At 43.5% G+C, this 18,413-nt stretch overlaps 1 protein-coding gene across 2 annotated transcripts in view; it reads right to left on the reverse strand.

The window, feature by feature from the left end:
- Positions 1-675: 675 nt before the first annotated feature.
- The window catches only part of DOK5 (docking protein 5), a 45,493-nt gene continuing 27,755 nt past the window's right edge, over positions 676-18,413 (reverse strand). The window contains exons 3-8 of one of the 2 annotated variants that reach the window (XM_040609018.1): positions 13,565-13,679; positions 13,345-13,485; positions 12,420-12,609; positions 10,948-11,083; positions 4,182-4,302; positions 676-1,339 (exon numbers count right to left, since the gene is read on the reverse strand). In XM_040609018.1, the coding sequence (XP_040464952.1) occupies positions 1,272-1,339; positions 4,182-4,302; positions 10,948-11,083; positions 12,420-12,609; positions 13,345-13,485; positions 13,565-13,679 (771 nt within the window). In that variant the 3' untranslated portion in view covers positions 676-1,271. The remainder of the gene's footprint in view (positions 1,340-4,181; positions 4,303-10,947; positions 11,084-12,419; positions 12,610-13,344; positions 13,486-13,564; positions 13,680-18,413) is intronic. The other variant, XM_040609019.1, reaches the window with a different exon arrangement.

Here is an 18,413-nt window from a genome sequence, read left to right on the forward strand (position 1 = left end):
GTGAAAAACTACCTGCTAACATTATACATGCCTAGATAAATTAAATTATCATTAGATTTGTATCCCGTATTTTTTTCAATTAACAATATGCAGAGACCATATTCCCCACCAGTGCAATCAAAGTAAGACCTAGTCCTTAAGCTTGTTAGGTGAGCATGAATGAGATGGTTAGAGATGATCCGTCTGACTTGTAACCTGCCAAGGCATTCTTACTCAGAACTTGTTAACAAAGTGATTTAACTACACCTCACTAAGCGCAGTGCTTCACTTGCATTCAAGGTAACCATAGCTTTCTATCTGCAGCTGTCATACGCCTGACCATTTGGCATAGCACACAGTAGTCAACCATGCTACTTTTGAAAAGTCCGTTTACCGTTAAATTAACATGCTGGTGCCAATCTATGAAATCAGTGCCTAACAAGGATGCTGTCACAAAACAGAAAATTCAGCTTTCTGCCACGAAATAGTTTGTGGCATTGTGAGATTCCTGTTGAATCTCTTCACTCTGCTTCACCAGGACACCCAAGGAGCGGTTGTGTGGCTCTAGACGTGGAGGGGGGATCCGAGCAAACCACTGTCCCCCACCATCCGTCCTCCCAGAGCCACAGTGGTTCCACAACAGCTCTGCTCACGATGCCAACAGCGACGACAAAAAGCACCATACCACAAACGAAGTGGGCCTTCTTTTTTTTTATTATTTTAAACATTCACAGAGATGGAAATAAATACAGGAAATAGAAGATAGAGAGGGTGCTTTTAAGAGAAATCAATCAAGTCTTCACCAGGCTTCAAACAGGAAAAATTGTATCCAATGCTTAAAACTGGCCACCATTTCAAAAGCCAAGGATTAGGCTGAACAATAATGTAAATAACTAAAGATAAGCATTACAACAAACAAGGGTGACACAGCTGACATCAGTGAACACACAGCTGTAAGAGACAAAATGGAACCACACTACAACAGGAAAGTCTCATATATTTACAACATACCTATTATACAAAAACATCTGGAAATATTTAGGGAGTGATTTCTTCTCTGTCCAGCTGTAAGATACAAAAGATACACTGGAGGGTTTGTTGGCTTTGTACCCCTCCCCGTTATCTACAGAATAGTTTCAGCTTTTGGCGAAGTTTTAAAAAAAAACTTTATATTGCAAGAATTTTTCATCCAACCTGAACTTTTCAGAGTTTCCATCCTTGCTTATCATCATCACTGTCATCCACTGGGGTAGTCTGTCAGAGAACGAGTTTGTAAAGTTCTTTACAGTCTTTTATCGATGGTCTGGCCTGTAGGTTGGAAAAGTGTCCGTGCGATGAAGCTTCACTGGGCTAGAAACATCTTTGCCAAGTCAGATGCAAAAAAACAGAACAACACTCAGTAAGGCCCTTATTCAGCATTTTAGAAAGCACTATGTGAATTACAGATTACAGCCTTTTAATTAAACCTATCCTGGCTTAACCTGGTGCTCCATCTCAGAAACACCTCTGCTCAGTTTTTCTTCCCCAGTTCCTTAAGAACAGAAAGTTGTACAAAGCAAATTAGTATTTTTTTTAAGCTCTGACTTTGCATTTTAAATGCAAGAATGCACATTAGCTCACAATATTAGCATCAGTTCTTTCCAGTTAGAAAAGAGGACAAGAGCCAATTCAGAAATCATAAATTCTAACTCTGGTGGAAGAAAGTTCTTGCATACAAGCTTTCAGGCGCCTCTGCCATTGAGTGACATACATACGGAATTATACAACTCAGTATAACAATTATTTTGTCTTTCTTTTTCCAGTAGTAATTGAAGCATTTCAAGATTTTGGCAACCTGATCTAATTAGAAGCACTCGGAGTACCACTGAAGCAGCAGCACTGCCTGCTGAACGAGACAAGGACTTCAGTGTCTTTCCTAATTACAATGCTGGCTGCATGGCTTCCCTATTTCACAAAGACTTTTACCTCATTCTCATGACGACAACCTCCTAGGATCCTTTTTATCCGCTATAACAAGCAAGCTATTTTTCTAAATATAAAACAAGTGGTTTGTACCCATACAGTCTATTTATCTTGTGTCAACTCAGTGCTGAATTATTGTTTTAATAAAGGACTCTACAGTAAGGCGCAGTAAGACCAATCCACCGATTGTGTCAGAGTGCTGCAAGCAGCCTTGTTCTCGTGTGCCACAGGCTGCCACCAGCAGGTCATCTTCCCATGCCCTAATTTATTGAACAAATTTGAACAGGCATGTAAGTACTGCTTTCATCATTCGTCCCTCCTCTGGAACACTGGCTGGCTTCAGCTGGGGCTTTCCGTGTGCCGCCTGCCCCCTCTAGTGTTGCCAAAAGGAAAAAGGGAAAAAAAGCAACTTTCATGATTTGCTGAAAATCAAGAGAACCAGAACAAAACACGGCTATGTATGTCAGGGCTGCCGGTGCTTGCAATTTTTAATCACAACTTGTGATATTCCATGTTCGGGAGATGCTAAGCTCTACAATCTTCAGCTTTTTTAAACAAAGTAAAATAAATATCTATCGCTCACTATTCCTTGAGAAACTACTTGCACCTGAGAGGAGGAAAAACAAAACCAAAAAAAAAAGAGCCTCTAAAAGTTTTCTAAATGAGGATGTTGAAAAGTATCTGTGTAGCGATTTCTGATAAATCTGGTAAATGGTATCGCCATGTTTAGCACCAGAAAGCCCTGCAACCTCCTGACATTTTCTCCTAAGCACAGGTTTACCTGCGGGGTTTTCTGGATGAGACACCAAGAGCAGGGCTGCCCCTTGGTGCTGCACACACCAGCCCTGACCTTCAGGGATGACAGGGAAACAACCCGCACCCTGATGGCCAAGCCGAGCTTCACTTTCTAATGCCCCTGTGGTGAAAGGTCCATCTGCATCACCCAAATGTTTAATCAAGCTAAGGCTTTATGCCATACGTTGTGAAAATAAAGCTATGACAGGTATTGGCTCCTTCCACTCAATATGCCAGGCTGGCGCGCTTCTAGTAAGCATTTAGCCTGGTTTCTGCTGGCTTTTCTGGACAATGCCCTGATCCTGGCTTCACACCTCGGCAACATCAACTCCTGTCCAAACCCCAACTCAGCCCATCCACGTAGCTTACAGTGGAAGAGTGTGTTCTGAAATACAAACGGGGTGTTGGTTTTTGGGGGTTTGTTTGGTTTTTTTAATTCTAAAAATACACCACTACAAGATGCGGACTGTGGACCAGCTCCTCAGAGGCACGCAGCACCTGCAGCGCCTGCTCCAGAGGTGCCCCTGGGGAAAGCGGCACCAACATCACCAGTGCACGTTACCTGCTGCTTCTCATTCTCCCAGGAGGCTGAAGTTCAGTTTTGCAACACGCTCCGATGTACAGGGGCAGAGGTGGCTCCCGCCAGCACTGCGGGGAGCCCCTGTGAGCCAGAGCCCCGCAGCGGAGCTGCGCTCCCCCCTCCAGCTCCCCACCCATGCGCCCAGTAACCACTAGATGTCCCTTGGTGACCACGCAGGGACAACTGGGTGCGGAGACCTCCCTGGGGAGCGATTCCTCCCTCTCTGCAGCCTGGGGAGGTTTTCAGGCATGATGGGATGGAGCTGCGCTGCTCCTTGGGTTGACAGCAAGGAGGGGCTTTGGAGAAGACATCTGCCCATCTTCGGGCCACGCTGCGATGCATGGTGGCAGCACTGCAGCTGTTCAAGCAACAGTTTTCTAGGACTACGTATGATGGCCATTTCCTTTTACTTTCCCTAATTCAGCTGTTTCCGAGGATGCCGTTGTTTTAGTTGAATGTCAGCAAGCACACAAAATGAGCAACAAAGGCTGCATTGTACGTAGTGTGAGGCAGCCATCCAAAGGAGAGGGGAGCGGCATGGTCATAAGTCTGGCAAAAAATCAGGTGCTAATAAAAGAGTTTGGTAGCAGAAATGATTGGGCAAGCTTGGTAACTGGCTATCCTGTAAAACCCGTCAGAATATTTGTCATGTGAAGGATCGCACTCTAATGGGAAGTAAGAAGAGCACCTGCTGATGACAGCCCCTCTGCGAAGGTAGGACATACCCTTCTCTCCATCAACCAGACAGCAGTGACAACTGGCTGAGCCTGAACATCAGCCTTCAGCGAGATGGACAGACACTGAAACGATCCAACAACATCATGACCTGATTTGTGCATTGGCTCTTTCCACCCCAGCCCCTTACCTTGCAGACCGTAGAGCTGGCCAGTGCTGTGCTGTCGTGTGATGTGCTGCCAGTAGGCACTACGGGGCAAGGGCACCATGGTGCTGAGGGACACCGCTCGCTCACTCATCTTCATCTGAATCTGCAAAGCGGTAAACTGATGTGAAGGAAACGGTCTGAGAATAGCATGACCACTGGCTGCAAGAACTTCCAACGAAACAGCCAGCACAGCCTCTCCCTCCCTCCGTCTGCCCACCCTACACGAGCAGCAATGACTAACTCAGGGGTTAGTCTCCATGGGCACACAGCACTCGGGTTAGGAGGCCACGCTGCTGTTGCACACAACGCTCACCTTGGTGCTCCCCTGGTCCTGGGATAGCACTGCTTCCCCAGTGGGGAGTTTTAACTCAAGCAGCTGAAACAGAAACCGGGGATCAGCAGAAGGTAGGAGAGCGCCGGTATGCTCCCCCTTCAGCAGCAAAGCCATCAGAGGGTCTTCCCAGCTACGCAAGCGACTTCCCAAAGCTAAATACAGCCCCAGCACATCAAGAACCTGACTGGAGATGTTTCACACAGATGAGGACAAGTTTTGAAACATTTCTATTCATCTCCTCTCTCCTACAGCTGAGGAGCATGCCCGCTGGATGGCACAGGAGCTCAACAGGAGGTAACTGCATCCTTGGGCTGGATTCCATGAAGGAAGAGCACATCCAGGCACAGGGGCGGCAGCGCACTGCTGGAAGCCCCGTCTCCCACTTACCCCTCCACACAGTGCCTTCTGCTGCAGTTTCTCACATAATCACAGCCCCTTGTTATTTATACTAAACACAAAAATACATGAGAACTGACTACTTCAACACGTTTTTTTTCCATTAGTTCAATAAGATGTATGTGCAAGCTGATAAAAATATTTGGATTCCTAAGCTTCACAATACCACTGGAATTCTCCTCTCAAAGCTCAGGAAAACATCAGCTCAAACATACCAAGGCTGCACTCGACTTTTCTAATTTATCAAGACAGCTATTTACAAAAGAGTAAGTTTTACATTTTAGTTTCACAAAACCTGAGGTGAAAGAATTTTTAACAAGAAAATAACATATTTTTGTGGGGAAAAAAAAACAACGGGCAAAGCGAGCACAGAAAAGAGGTGAGGGCTGGCTGTATCCAAAAAGACCCATTTCCAAGTTATTTAGAGGTGCCGGTGGACACTGTCTGTGATGTGAAGGTAAAACCAAACCTGCTCTTAAAACACCCACCTCCACATCAGCTGGATGTGAATCACTGCACCATGCCAGGTTCCACCTACACCGTACAGTGTATTTGTTACGGCTCCTTCACTAAAAGCCCCGACACCCTTTGCAGTGTAACCGACACACACCTCAGCACGGTGGAAGCAAGCAACGATGAATCTTTTACTGGGAATAAAAATCAGCAGAACATTGCGAGGATGGCATTTCCCAGCCGTAGACACATTTTTTGGTGGTTTTGTTCACTGGTGAGTCGGACAGCAGGTAAGGTAGTTCAGCTGTCAGGAGGGGTGCAAAAAACCAGCAGGCTGTCTTGGGAGAAAAAAACCCAAAGAGACACAGCTAGAGAAAGATTAGATAAAGACACAGAATAAAGGCCAGAAGGGCTGTGCCTGCTGAACTCAATCAGCATTGGAAAAAAAATGAAAAACCCACCGCTAGAGAGAAGAATTAGCATGTTATGTCCTGAATACACAGCGTTTCATCAAAACACCTCGGACTGCGAGCAAAGGCAGCTTTAATGATGATCGATTTCATTCTCACAATTAACCTACTGTATCTCTGTGGCAACAGAAAGTGTAGGAGTAACTTGATAATGCCCTGGCTGTATGCCGCAGAAGCACCCAGCACCGTGTCCAGGTCGAAACCAGTCAGGATTGGGATGCTGGAACACGCATGAGCAAAGGCAGTGATCAGACTGCCAGCGGGACAGGCAACTCCATGTATAATTAATACAACAAATAACTCGTTAACTGGAGGGCACCTAATCTGTAGCCTCTCACCCTCTTCTGCCCAGGGGAACAGGAGAATGCTGAAAGCTGGAAGGAGATCAGGATCCCCAGAGCAGTTCAAACGCAGCTCCCGGCACACAGGGCAGGCAGGCATTATGGTAAGTCACAGAGAAACCACAGGAGCAGCAACAGAGATGTGGGGTGCAGTGAGGGGCAACACAGAGCCACCGCACAGCTCCGGTGGCCACAAGAGACGTGCAGAGGAAGGGGATGGAGAAGCAGCACTCGCAGCCATCGGCAGCCAGTGCTGAGAGCAGCCAGGGAGCTGCTGCCACCCCAAGAGGAGGTGTACAGAGCTTACTAAGGCAGCTTCCCATCCTGGGTGACACACAGGGTGTGAGTGGTTCCCAAAAGTCCTAGGGGGACAGGGAAGAAGGATTTTGTTTATTGGATCCCAACTTAACAAATAGGCAAAACTGCATTTAAAAAATTTTAAAATTTAAAAGTACTGCTAAAAAAAAACCCAACAACCAAAAAAACCCCTGCAACCCCCGCAAAAAAAATCTAAAAGAAAACCCCTGGACACCAACATTCTCTCAAGTTAGCTGTGAACATGGCTCCAAAAGGGAAGAAAAGAAAGATGATTTAAGATTTGTTAGGTTTGGTTGGTTTCCTCAGGCTGGACAATCCAATTTGCAAAGATTTTGCAGAACAACTTGCACTAGGTAAACGTTCATCTTGAGATTCCCAATTGGAGAAGATTGCGCTCACTGTGGTTTTGAGGGGATTTTTTTCCCCAGTGAAGCGAGTTCATCTAATCAACCAAAATCAATTAGAACAATAATTGCTTAAGAAACATTTGCTAAATTCATTACAGCCAAACTATAGAATGACAAACAGAAACAACTTCAGAAATTAAAGGGCACTAAAATATTGCGGCTGGTTTGGCTACTATCCGTCTTACAATAATCCTCAATATTCTCCTCTTATTTCGAAACAGTGAGCACCATTTCCACTCCTAATTCTGAAGCTCTATGGACACAGCCAGAGCAAACAGCACACTCCAGCCCAGACAGCAGCACATCAGATGGATTAAGCGCACCGTGCACACCTGAGCTGCCAAGAGGGGAAGAAGAGTCAGGAAAAGCTGCCGGTAACCTGGCTGATAATATCTTGCCATGAAGCACTGAGCTTTAGCTGCCAAAACGGGGAAGTTCACCGTTACTACTTCTTAGTGAGATGTCAAGTTGTAATGTATTTTTTAAAGCAACCTGAACTGAGAGCAGACATAAATGACAGCAGTCAAGTCACAGCGCTGCTCCTGTCAGTTTTCATGGCAACCAAATACTCCTGAAAATATAACTTGAATAGGTATTTTTTTCCATTGTCTGGCAACGCAGAAGTGAAAGGAAAGAAAGAGTCGGATGAGATGAGTTACCAAATGACCAGAATGGCTTCATGCATTGCTAAGCAAAGCCAGCTCTTTCTATCCCTTTAAAAAAGAAAAGGGAGAGATCTTTGAATTCACTGAAAAGGAAAACAAATGAAACCTACTCGTGGAAGTGTCACAGACTCTGGTCAGCATATGCTTAGACCTCGACAGAAAGCAACAGCGCGCTAACAGCAAGTGTCAGGGTGAGGTGCCCAGCCGAGGAACCACTATCGCATCGATTTTCCGCATGCATTTCACGAGCCAGAGCCCATTATAGTCATGAACTGAACCACCATACTGTAATATAAAGAGAGCGACTGCTAGGGAGGTGGCAGACACATTATAGCCCACATTCTCAACAGTACTTGGCAGCTTTATTTTGCTCTACCAGCATGGGATATTCACATTTTTTTATTATTATTTTTTAATTTTTTTTTTTTTTTTTTGACAATCACATCACTGATGCAGCACTGGTCAGGATTACAGGACCAAGCAGAAGACGTCTTTTCTCACCACCACACCTCCTACTTCCTTTTTTTTCATTTACCCTTTCTGTAAATAATAGCTCAAGCTTCACTAATACAAAAACTCACACCAGGTAAATAATTCTGGGAGACAGAAACAATACAGACAGCTGAGTGTCAAGTGCAACCATCTAAAATGAACTCCTTATTGAGGTGTTCAAAAGCGGAAGAAAAATATGGGGAAATCAATCAATCTGGACTAAGATGTACTTTACGAATAATTTGTAATCAGCAAAACAAGCCACCTGAGTTCTACACTGAAATAACAATCCTCTGCCTAAATTTCTAAAACAGACTATCCTTGAACCCCAGAGAAATCACCAAGTCTTACTAAGTATTTATTTTGGAACCCCACAAGGTTTTTATGACAGACTTGGGAAACTTGTATTCAGGGACATGTGGAGTCATCTGGAACAGTTACATTCTGCTACTGAATTACAAGACTTTCAGCTCACCAGGAATATGTTCCTATGCCCCATCTAGCACTCTAGGGTCTGTAAAATTAGATTTAGGGGTTGTGGTTGGACACTGTTCATGAAAAAGCTTTCAGAGGTTGCGCAGCTGCTCTCTGTTGAAATGTATAGCAACTGTGCCTCTGCTGAGTCTACTGGCACTTGTAAGAGGGAAATTTTACAGTAAAGCATCAGCCATCACCTAGTAAAGATGCTATTACATAAATTAAAACAAACAAACCAAAAAACGTAATTGACTGTAAGCCTAGTCAATATTGTTATGGAACTTATGCCTGTTTTTTGAAGATGAAGTGCTGCTCTCAACAGGTTACTCAAATGCTTCTGATCCTGGTGGGCTACAAATGTTGGCTAGTTATGCTGACTTAGCCTAGGTTAATTTTAACCTGCTTAAATTAGTTACTGTTGAGTACTTGTATCATCTACCCATCTGTCTCAGCTTTGATAATTTTGGGTATTTTTGAACAAGAACTCCCTTCGTTAACTAGAACTAAAAGGTTCTTGGTTTAAAGCAAAAGTCAAAACCAGCAAAGACGGTGTTAGATGATGCTCTACTGGGAAACGGAAAAATACCAGTGCTGCTGGCTGCGGAGTTCACCTGCTACTTCTAATATTTTTGAAAGAAAGCAAGCAAAGCATCAAGCTCTTCCTAGTGAACCTGGAAGTGCTGGGAAAAGCAGGTGGTCTAAAGGGACACAGGGCAGAGATCATTACAAAGGGTCCAAGTCAGTACTTCATTCTCACAGAAACAGCATTCTCCCAGGGGCTCTACAGAAGTGACCACATTGTTAGTGACACCAGCCAGAAGTTAACAGGGTAGCATCAGCTGAATACTGGTATAGCACACTCTTACATAGAGTGGAAAATGTATATCTATATGTAAAAACCACTAACTGGTCTCTTTCCTGTTGCAAGTAAAGACATTGCATGACCTACATAGAAACAGATTTTACTTTTCCTCACTTTCCCATCTCAGTTATCCCACCTACTCTACAAATGACACAACTACCCATTTGCCTGCGTGCTCTGCTGAAGCAATCAGTTATCCAGTCCACAAGACCGGTTGGGACACTTGAAAAGACTTTCCTGTTGCTCCTCCTCTCCTCATTTGCTCCTCCTCATTGGACTTTTATTAAGAGAAGTGACTTTCCTACCATGTATTTGGCTTCTATTCTGTCTCAAGTCCAAGACAGTGGAAGAACAAAAGACATACAAGTACTTAAGGCAATTTTCTCCTTTCTCCATTCCCTCAACATCCCCTCTCATCTTTTCTTAGGTCTCCACAAATAGTAATGGCATCTTCTGTTTCATCCTAGCCGGGTCTTCCAGTTAATACTAGGATAACTCATCGCTACAATTTATTCCTGAAACCAAGACGTTAGTAAAATTACTGAAAGTCTAAGACACGGATGTGGATAATGGCAGCACTTATGTTTACACCAAGAGAAAGGCGTGAGTCTTGTTGCAGATTACATGATCCAGTCACTACTGCCTGGAACAGAAATGTGGTTTATAGACAAGTTCTTCCACAGTTGTCCATTCTGAGCATTTTATACATTCCAGAGGGCCTGTTATCTTCAGGATACTAATTTTGCTGCCAGGGTGACCCTGTGAATCCTGGAGTGTAGAGAACAACTGTGATGTAGGATGAACAGAATATTCTTTTTTATTCTACAGGCTTCAGGAGAAAAAAAAAAATTTTTTTTTTCCCCAAGTTATTAAGATCCTGAAACAAATCAGGTGAAAGTGCCATAGAATTGCCTTCCTTCAACATACTTTTGCAGATCCCATACTATCTTTTCTCAAACTGTATGTTAGTTTTGCATCTTACACTTCTATATTTCCTGCCAGTCATGTGTGTCATAAAACAAGTTTTAGATAGACAGAGCATTTGTTGAAAACAGACATCCGCTGAGAGATCAGACAAACATCTAGTCCTCCCCCATAGCTTAATCTGAACCATATGACTCTTTCCAAATCATCCTTGGAGTGCAAATATCAATTAGTAAATGGAAAACTGAGTATGAGCCACAATATTTTGCAAAGAGATTGATGAGAGAAGCTTCCAAACAAACTCATAATGCTGATTAATCAAAGGAATGTAACGAGACTGTGCACTGACAGGAGCTTATCATCTCTGTATTAATTCACACTTACTGATGGCTTTGCAAACACAAAAATTAAGGACTATAAGTTTCCCTGTTCTTTTGATTCTTGAAAATCAATCCATTATATATATATATTACCCTAAATAATATAATTGAGCAGAATTTAATAAAAGCAATAATCAGACTGCTTACTATTTGTGAATCAAAACTTAAAATCACATTCAAGAAACACATTGTTCATCAGTGCCTGGTGTGAAATAACAAGTAGCCGTACCATTGAATTCTTCACACTCTGCAACAAGCGCTCGTGTTGTTCTGCTATGGCCAAAGCAGCCGAGTGAACCTTCTGATAGATCGCTTCCCCATCTCTGGTCTGAAAGATGAATAGTCCTTCTCCTGTGTCACACATCCTGCCAAAGCAACAACAGATGGGTTCCAAGTGTGAGATTTAAGCTTATGAACAAACAAAACTTTACCATGCTCCTCTAGAAATGCTATTGCACAAGCAGTAAGAAAACAAAGGTTGTTGAAATAGGGAACAAAGCTATCTAAAGGTCTTCGCATATGCATCTTAGCAGCCCTGGTCCAATCTTACTCTTTTAGCCCATATTAGTATTGCTCTCACCAAACAGGGACTCAGCTAAGTACCGCTGATCCAGCATAAGTGCTTAAGCTCTAGAGAGTTCTGGCACAAGACCCAGATTTTTAATATTTAGACTCTATCTAGAATCTGTGCCAGGTAGGATTAATTTGTCTTCTCCTTGCAGACTTAACACTGCCTGTAATGAGTTTTGAAGAGTTTTGTCTTCCACTTGAAACAATCCTCGGCACCCCAATTGCATTGTCCTATCAGGGCTAATGCACGATCAGCTAAATAAAAATGTATCCTTGTCCTTCCCCAAGAGGACTAAGTTCTACAGTAATATGGAGATGGACATTTAAATGCCTCTTCCCTTTCCAGATAAGTTAACTGTATGATCAGTTTCTTTTACTATTTCAATTCTTTAATGTGCTTATCTAAAATAATGCATCCGTGTCCCCTAGAAAGGATTTGATAGCTCAGTTCAATAACGAGCGCTCCAACTTCAGGCAGCCAAAGGCTTCAGCTGATTAAGACTGAGCTGCAGAAAGCAATACGGAACGCCACCTCTAAACCAAGGAATTGCATTCAAATTTCTTATAAATCCATTTGTCAAAAATGATGGGAAACAGGAACATAACATAATCAATGGAAAACAGGAGTTCCTTCTCCATTACTTTAGGTTGCTTTTGGGAAACAACTTGGCACTCCCCGCTGCCAATTTCAAACTTCTCCTTGTACATAACCCGTAACTCTGTGCCCAGAGGCCCACGCTGTACAAATTCTGGAACGATGCTTACCCCTTCCTCCCAGATCTGTCCATCCAAATCTTTTGCTTATATATAGCTTTATTTAAGAACAACCCTATACAGTAATACACAACGCTGTCAGCCTCCGCCCGGCAAGCCTCTGGGATCCCTCAGCTCTCCCGCCCTGTACCTCAGGCACTTTCATTCGGCATCTGCTCCCATTCAAGCTGCAACCTGAGATTAAGAGGGGTTTTATTCGGTTTTAGATTTGTTTCCGTATTTTTGGAAGATTATTCTTATAGACTAGCCTCTGCCTGAAGAGAAGCTCTCATGACCTTCAACAACCTTCCAAAGCGGTCCAGCGCACCGCTCAGCACCACCGAGGCAAGCAACGCAATATAGCGAACGCACACCTACCTCCCTGCTTCAAAGGTGAACCAAGATGGGTCCCGCCCATAGCGTCGGAGGGCACTTAATGGCCAAGAGATGAGTTTTACTCTGGGATTCTGGATGTCCCAAAGACAGATATTCTCAAATGTTATCTGCAAGGTACATTCCCCATGCACATCTAAGTTAGGGGATGGCATCAAATACACATTGAATCTCTCTGGGAGAAAAACAAAAGGTTAGTCTAAAATCCCTGCCCATGAAATGCACAAGTCATTAAAGGAATTTCCTATTTTCCAGCTCTAATACAAGATCTTATTTCTACTTAGCACAATTAATTCAAAAACAAAGACTCAATTCCTTCCAGTAACTCAATATTGGGGCATTCAGATTGCTGCACTCAAAGGGCGTCAAACATTCATGCGTGCATTCAGCCAATGAAAAGAACTGCACCATCATAATCCTGCTATTTGCAAACACTTAATAAAATTGTGTGCATGAATAAATACACTGCAGTTGCATTTGTGCATGTAGTTAATTTGCATAGGAAAGTGAAGTAGCCACGGGGTCAGGTTTTGCATGCAATTACTATTATTATTTGCTTTACAGTGCTGCCAAAGAGCCTCAGTCACAGACTGAAACTGTTTTACAGACATCAGACAAGAAAAGACAGTCCCCATCTCCAAAAGCAACTAACTTATCTGAGAAAGAGAAGGGCTACTCCAAAATAATTCTAGCTACCTTACTTGTTATTTCTGGTAGCAATTAAAAAAAAAAAAAAAAAAAAGCAAAAAAAAAAACCCTCCAAACAAACAAAAACAACCCCCAGAAAACAGGAAGGAGGGCTTGGAAAAAAAATTTTACTCCAATTTATTTCTGGTGTTCATATGCACAGTCCAAAAGGCTTTAAAATAATGCAGTTAAAGATTTAAAAGGTCAACCTTTATGTACCTACCACTCTGCTCTCTCTCTACTCCAGATGCCAACAAGTCAGGCTCTCCAAGGCTAATGTCATTAATTCGTGTTCCAAGACATTCCATCTGCAGCACCTTGCACCACTCATCTGCCTCAAGTTCTGTATAAATGCCCAGAAAATCTGTGTGTAGGTATAATACATTTATAATTTCACAATTAATGCTCTTACGTTTTTTAATGTGCGTTGCCGTTTTACCCACCTGACTCACAAGCAAAGGTTTTCGACGTGTCATCATTAAAATAAATCCCAACAGCATGCTTCTTTGTGCTTTTTGGCATTCGTAATATATTCTTCACATTATTGAGCTCTGTGACCTGAAAAAGCACAATTTGAAGTTTTAATTAGGAGCTTGGAAATATATATATATATCCACTATTGACTGGAGAAGGAGAGAAAATAATTATATCGTGTTGCAAAGGACAGAGAAAAGGAGAAACAGCATGAAAGTGCCTATGGTTGTTCTTGAAGAAACACAGCCTTGACACGGATCACCTTAGAGAATCGACTTGAAGACCCTGGATGATGAAGGCACCGTATCCTCCAGTTCTCTCCTGTCTGCGTGTGAGCTTCAGTGCAACACCATCTGAACAGCATTTTAGCCAAGAGGCAGGTAGAAACAAAGCTCGCTCCTGTCTGAGAAATATTTACATGGAGGGCATGAGAAAGACCAACCTGATGTAGCAGAAGCAGAGAGGTGAAGATAAAAATCTAAAGGATTCACCCATTTGGAGGACCAAGTCCAGCTCCAATACAGCTTTCATCGTGGAGGACCAAAACTGTAAGAATGGTGAATAGCTGCTCTCTAAATTATTTTTTGATGGGAAGTTGAGGATTTGTTAGAATGGTCCACTTAAAAAATAAAAATAATTTTTAAAAAATCACAGTTTTAGTTATTAGAAAGCTTTTTAGCTTTAAAGATTTACAGACTTGTAAACACAGATTTCCATTGCTTGGTTGCCAAAAACTGATTGGAAAAATAGCTTTGACACCAAAAAAATAAACATGTATCTGTTATAAACCTTGTATACAGCTTTAATAAATACATACCACAGTTGCTTCATATATTTAACATCCACTTTTCACCCTCACAACTGTAAGTAACACTCCTAAATTTGACTGAGAAGGAATTCTTCATTATTTAAATTCCTTTGATTATAAAGGCTAACACGCAGAGAATCAGGAAGTCATATTTAAATATTCATTATCAGAAAACATTTCACTGATCCTTTCACATGGTAGGGGTTGAAGAAAGAGAGAAAGAGGGGAAACTTAACAGAAATGTTCCCACAGCTGTACAGCCTAACAGCTTTGCTGCTGTGGTCTCACTAGTTCTGTGGAATAGTCCCATATCAAACTGTGTCAGCTCTAAAAGAAATGCAGAGATTGTCTTATCTATGAGACTCAGAAGTATAAAGTTATCAGTGTTGTAGAATACAGCAACAGAAACTGCTCCTCTAGAGCATCTTGGGTTCACCGGTGCACCCACTGCATCCCTCTGGTCCTTCATCCTAGGTCAATTGCTTCTTTGAGTCAATTTATTGCCGATTCCCTTCCAGCGGGAGAGGGCAGCCAGCCAACACCACGTTTTCCAGCAAACCCCCTGAACAGGTAATCTTACTGTCAATGGAAGGAAGAAAGAGCAGCTGGCGGGCAATGTCTCCCCAAGATAAAAATAAAGAATAGACCCAATGTCCAGAAACTCATTCTGTAGCCAGCAGCAGAAGGAAATAACGGAAGGAACATCCCATGGGGAACACATCAAACCTTCTGCACAACTGCCAAATTTAGAACTCCGGTTTTTATAGCCTCCAGGTTCAAGATTTTGAGAAGTGTCAAAACTGAGACTTCCTAATTGTGCTTGATTTTGCATGAGCATTTTTTACTCTTCCAGGAAATCCTGAGATGGAAGCACATCCCCCAGTCCTAACAAGACACCAACAAGCGCATTGTGAAATATGACAAATCTGTCATAACCTATTCCCATTGTGCTCAGCACATGACAGGTCAAGCACAAATTGTCAGCTGCCAAGTTCAACTCTCCTGTATTTTTTCTCATATGCCAAGAAAGGATTCGAAAGCAAGAGGAAAGAAAGAGCCAGACTTTCTCATTCAGGACAGCAGCTACCTTGGCATTTATACTGAGCTCATTTACATTTTCTGCAAATGAACATGCTAATGAAGTTTTGTACCTAGGAGTACAAAAGTTAGGAGAAGCGGAATGTAGCCATACATTTTGGTAATATCATTTAGCTATCCAGGAGCTGTCCTAATGGACAGCTCATTTCTTAAAGTCAGGCATGTCACACTCCGACTGCTGGATATCCCAGTGATTGTCTCTAGCACGATGAATCCTGAGGATGCTGTGACAGGGCTCCATGAGGTTATGAAAGGTTTATACTCGTCAGGGAATGTTAAGCTGCCTCCCCACGCTCACTCAGGAGCCAAAAGCACTTTTCAGTCATTAGGAGACTCAGAAGTACCAAGCAGTCAGCTGCTGCCCATGACCCCACCAGCCCCCGGTGATGGGTAGCACGTGCTGCCTCAGCCCCGGGCAGGGAGACACGCTGCAGCCCAGCGAGGGAGCCGAGGGACACTTGGCCATGCAGGGTGTTGCTAGCTACTGCACAGGGCTGGGACGGAGAAACCAGCCAGCCAACCCAGACAGCATCACTAATGTCCCTGTGTGCAGACTGAGTCACACGCCTCCAGGCCAGATGGGAGCAGGTGTTTGTAACACTGCTGGGAACATGCAAAGGCCAAGATTAAAACTTTTGCTTTCTCTGCCTACACTAAAGGAGAGACATTTCTGACCACCATTTCTTTTACTATGACTCCAGCCCTTTACATCTTACCTTCACCACTCCCGGCATCCCTACAACAACACTTTACCCCCCAGACTGTTACGTTTTATTCTCTTTAGGGCTGCAAGCTGCAGCTACTTCCCAGTCTCCCTACATGAGCTCCTGCAGCCTCTGCATCCCCGGCACAGAGTATCCATCACCCATTTCCTCTCATTTCTGTACCACTAGAGACATTCCGCACTTTCCAGTCTCGGCACTCCAATCCCCAGCTCACCCCTACCCACCCAAGGCTCCCAGCCTCACGCACTGTTGCTTGTGCACGACATCCACGTGGCAGCTCTAGCACCGTGTCATCTCTGAACCCAGCCGCAGGGACTGGGATTTGCTCTGGCCAGTATCTCAGATACCTGCAGTCTCCATCCACTCTAGGGTTTCACATCAGAAGCAGCTGGTCATTCCAACAAGATCTGCACAGCACACAGAGTAGGACAGAAGCCATGGACATGCCTTGCAACCACAAATTTTCTTTCTTTAGATCTTTCAGTCAAGACAAGTTTCACCAAAACTTACACAGCCACTCCTCCACCCTATGGCCCAGCACAGCAAGCTCCCGTCTCCTCCCCCAGGTGAGGACAGCCACCTTTGCTACAGTCATTTCAGCCGACCATTCAGTTGGGCAAAACTCAAGTTGTCCAGAAGTACAGTGGCTGGGTGACTTGACCTCATGACAGCATAACTTGCAGCTCCTACACTCCCCTTTAGAAACAATTGTACTAAATACAAAACAGCATGAATATAATGGCATCAATGTTTTGGAGCTGAGAATAGCAATAATTCTTTCCTTCTTACCATAACTTCCTCTCAAAAGCCAGTTAGTTACCACAGTAAAGTACTTCTTTGTAATCTCAAATGCAGAGTAATATATTCCAATAGAGTCTTTACAAGAATCAGCTCATGCTTAAAATCCCAAAGTTCATTCTTCTGAGCAGAAATATTTGTTTTCATTTGAATACGCTTTCTCCCGCATTTGCTTTTTATTACTGTACTCCCTCTAAGCACACCATGTTACGAAGAAGACAATGCAGATTACCTAAGACAATATTTATCTCTTATCTATTGCCTTCGCAGTATTCACAGTGGTCTGTTTTGCTTTTCTGGGGTATCAACCAGCAGTTAATTCATCTTTCTAAGGGAAAACTCTCCCTAAGTCAAGAGAAGATGGAGAGCACGTGCGTGTGCTGCTGACCTGGCTGTTAGTGGAAGGGCAACTCAGACCGATGGGCTTTTCCCTGGGTCTGCAGGGTGGGAGTACAGGTAAGGGAGGACGGAAGAATGGCCACAGAGATGGGGTGAACATGAATAACTTAATTATATGAGGACTATTTTTTTTATGTGTTTATAGAGCTTTATCCCAAGTCCCTTCCTCATCACTTCTCCCCACCTCGGAGTGCTACATGCTGGGAGAAGGGAGGGGGGCAGGGAACCAGTGTGAGTCCGCACGCTGCAGCAGCATGCAGTAAATCAGGTGCTTCCAGGAGTCACCTAATGCCCTGTGTGAACGCAGACTGACTGCCATGTACCAAAAACACGCTCCGAGAGCCCTGGCTTACAGCCTGGTCAAATAAAATTGCAGGCAATTTCACCCCTTGGATGACATTCTTGAAGAAATACTGAAATCAATACTATTGTGTCACTAATTTCACTGATAATCACGTCCTTTGCAACTCATGTTTTAGCTCTGAACTGGGGAGAAAAATAAAAAGAGTATTTCTATTTGGAGAAATGCTAGCTACAACATTTGGCAATTCCTGGGTGATTTGCGCTGCATTGACTGCTTGAGAGCTCTTGTACAATGGCATTTCGCAGAGCACAGTCTGCAAGTCTTCACATGCATCTGAAGATCTGATGGTATTTGCTTCTGTCGAGCTGCACAAGCTGACACCAAAGCATCTCCCTTTGAAGCGTGACAGAGAGGTAGCCCCCAGTTCTGACCTCCAACCCACGTCCAACTGTCTCCAGTAACAGGCACATACTCCAGTCTCTTCCGAGATAGTTTGGAACTAAGGTTTTCTTCAGTACCAGACCTCACAGGCACAGGGAGAGTAACAGATGGACAAAATCTGGCACTCCGGGACTCTTCCTGAAGTCAGTGGCACAAGTGATAGCATGCAGAACTGCTCGGATTCAGCTCATGAATGCCTTCTGTCCTGGACACAACCTTGAGGTGCCTGATTTTTGCGTCTGGCA

The sequence above is a fragment of the Falco naumanni genome, chromosome 10 (genome assembly GCF_017639655.2).
Source record: "Falco naumanni isolate bFalNau1 chromosome 10, bFalNau1.pat, whole genome shotgun sequence".
NCBI classification, from domain to species: domain Eukaryota; kingdom Metazoa; phylum Chordata; class Aves; order Falconiformes; family Falconidae; genus Falco; species Falco naumanni.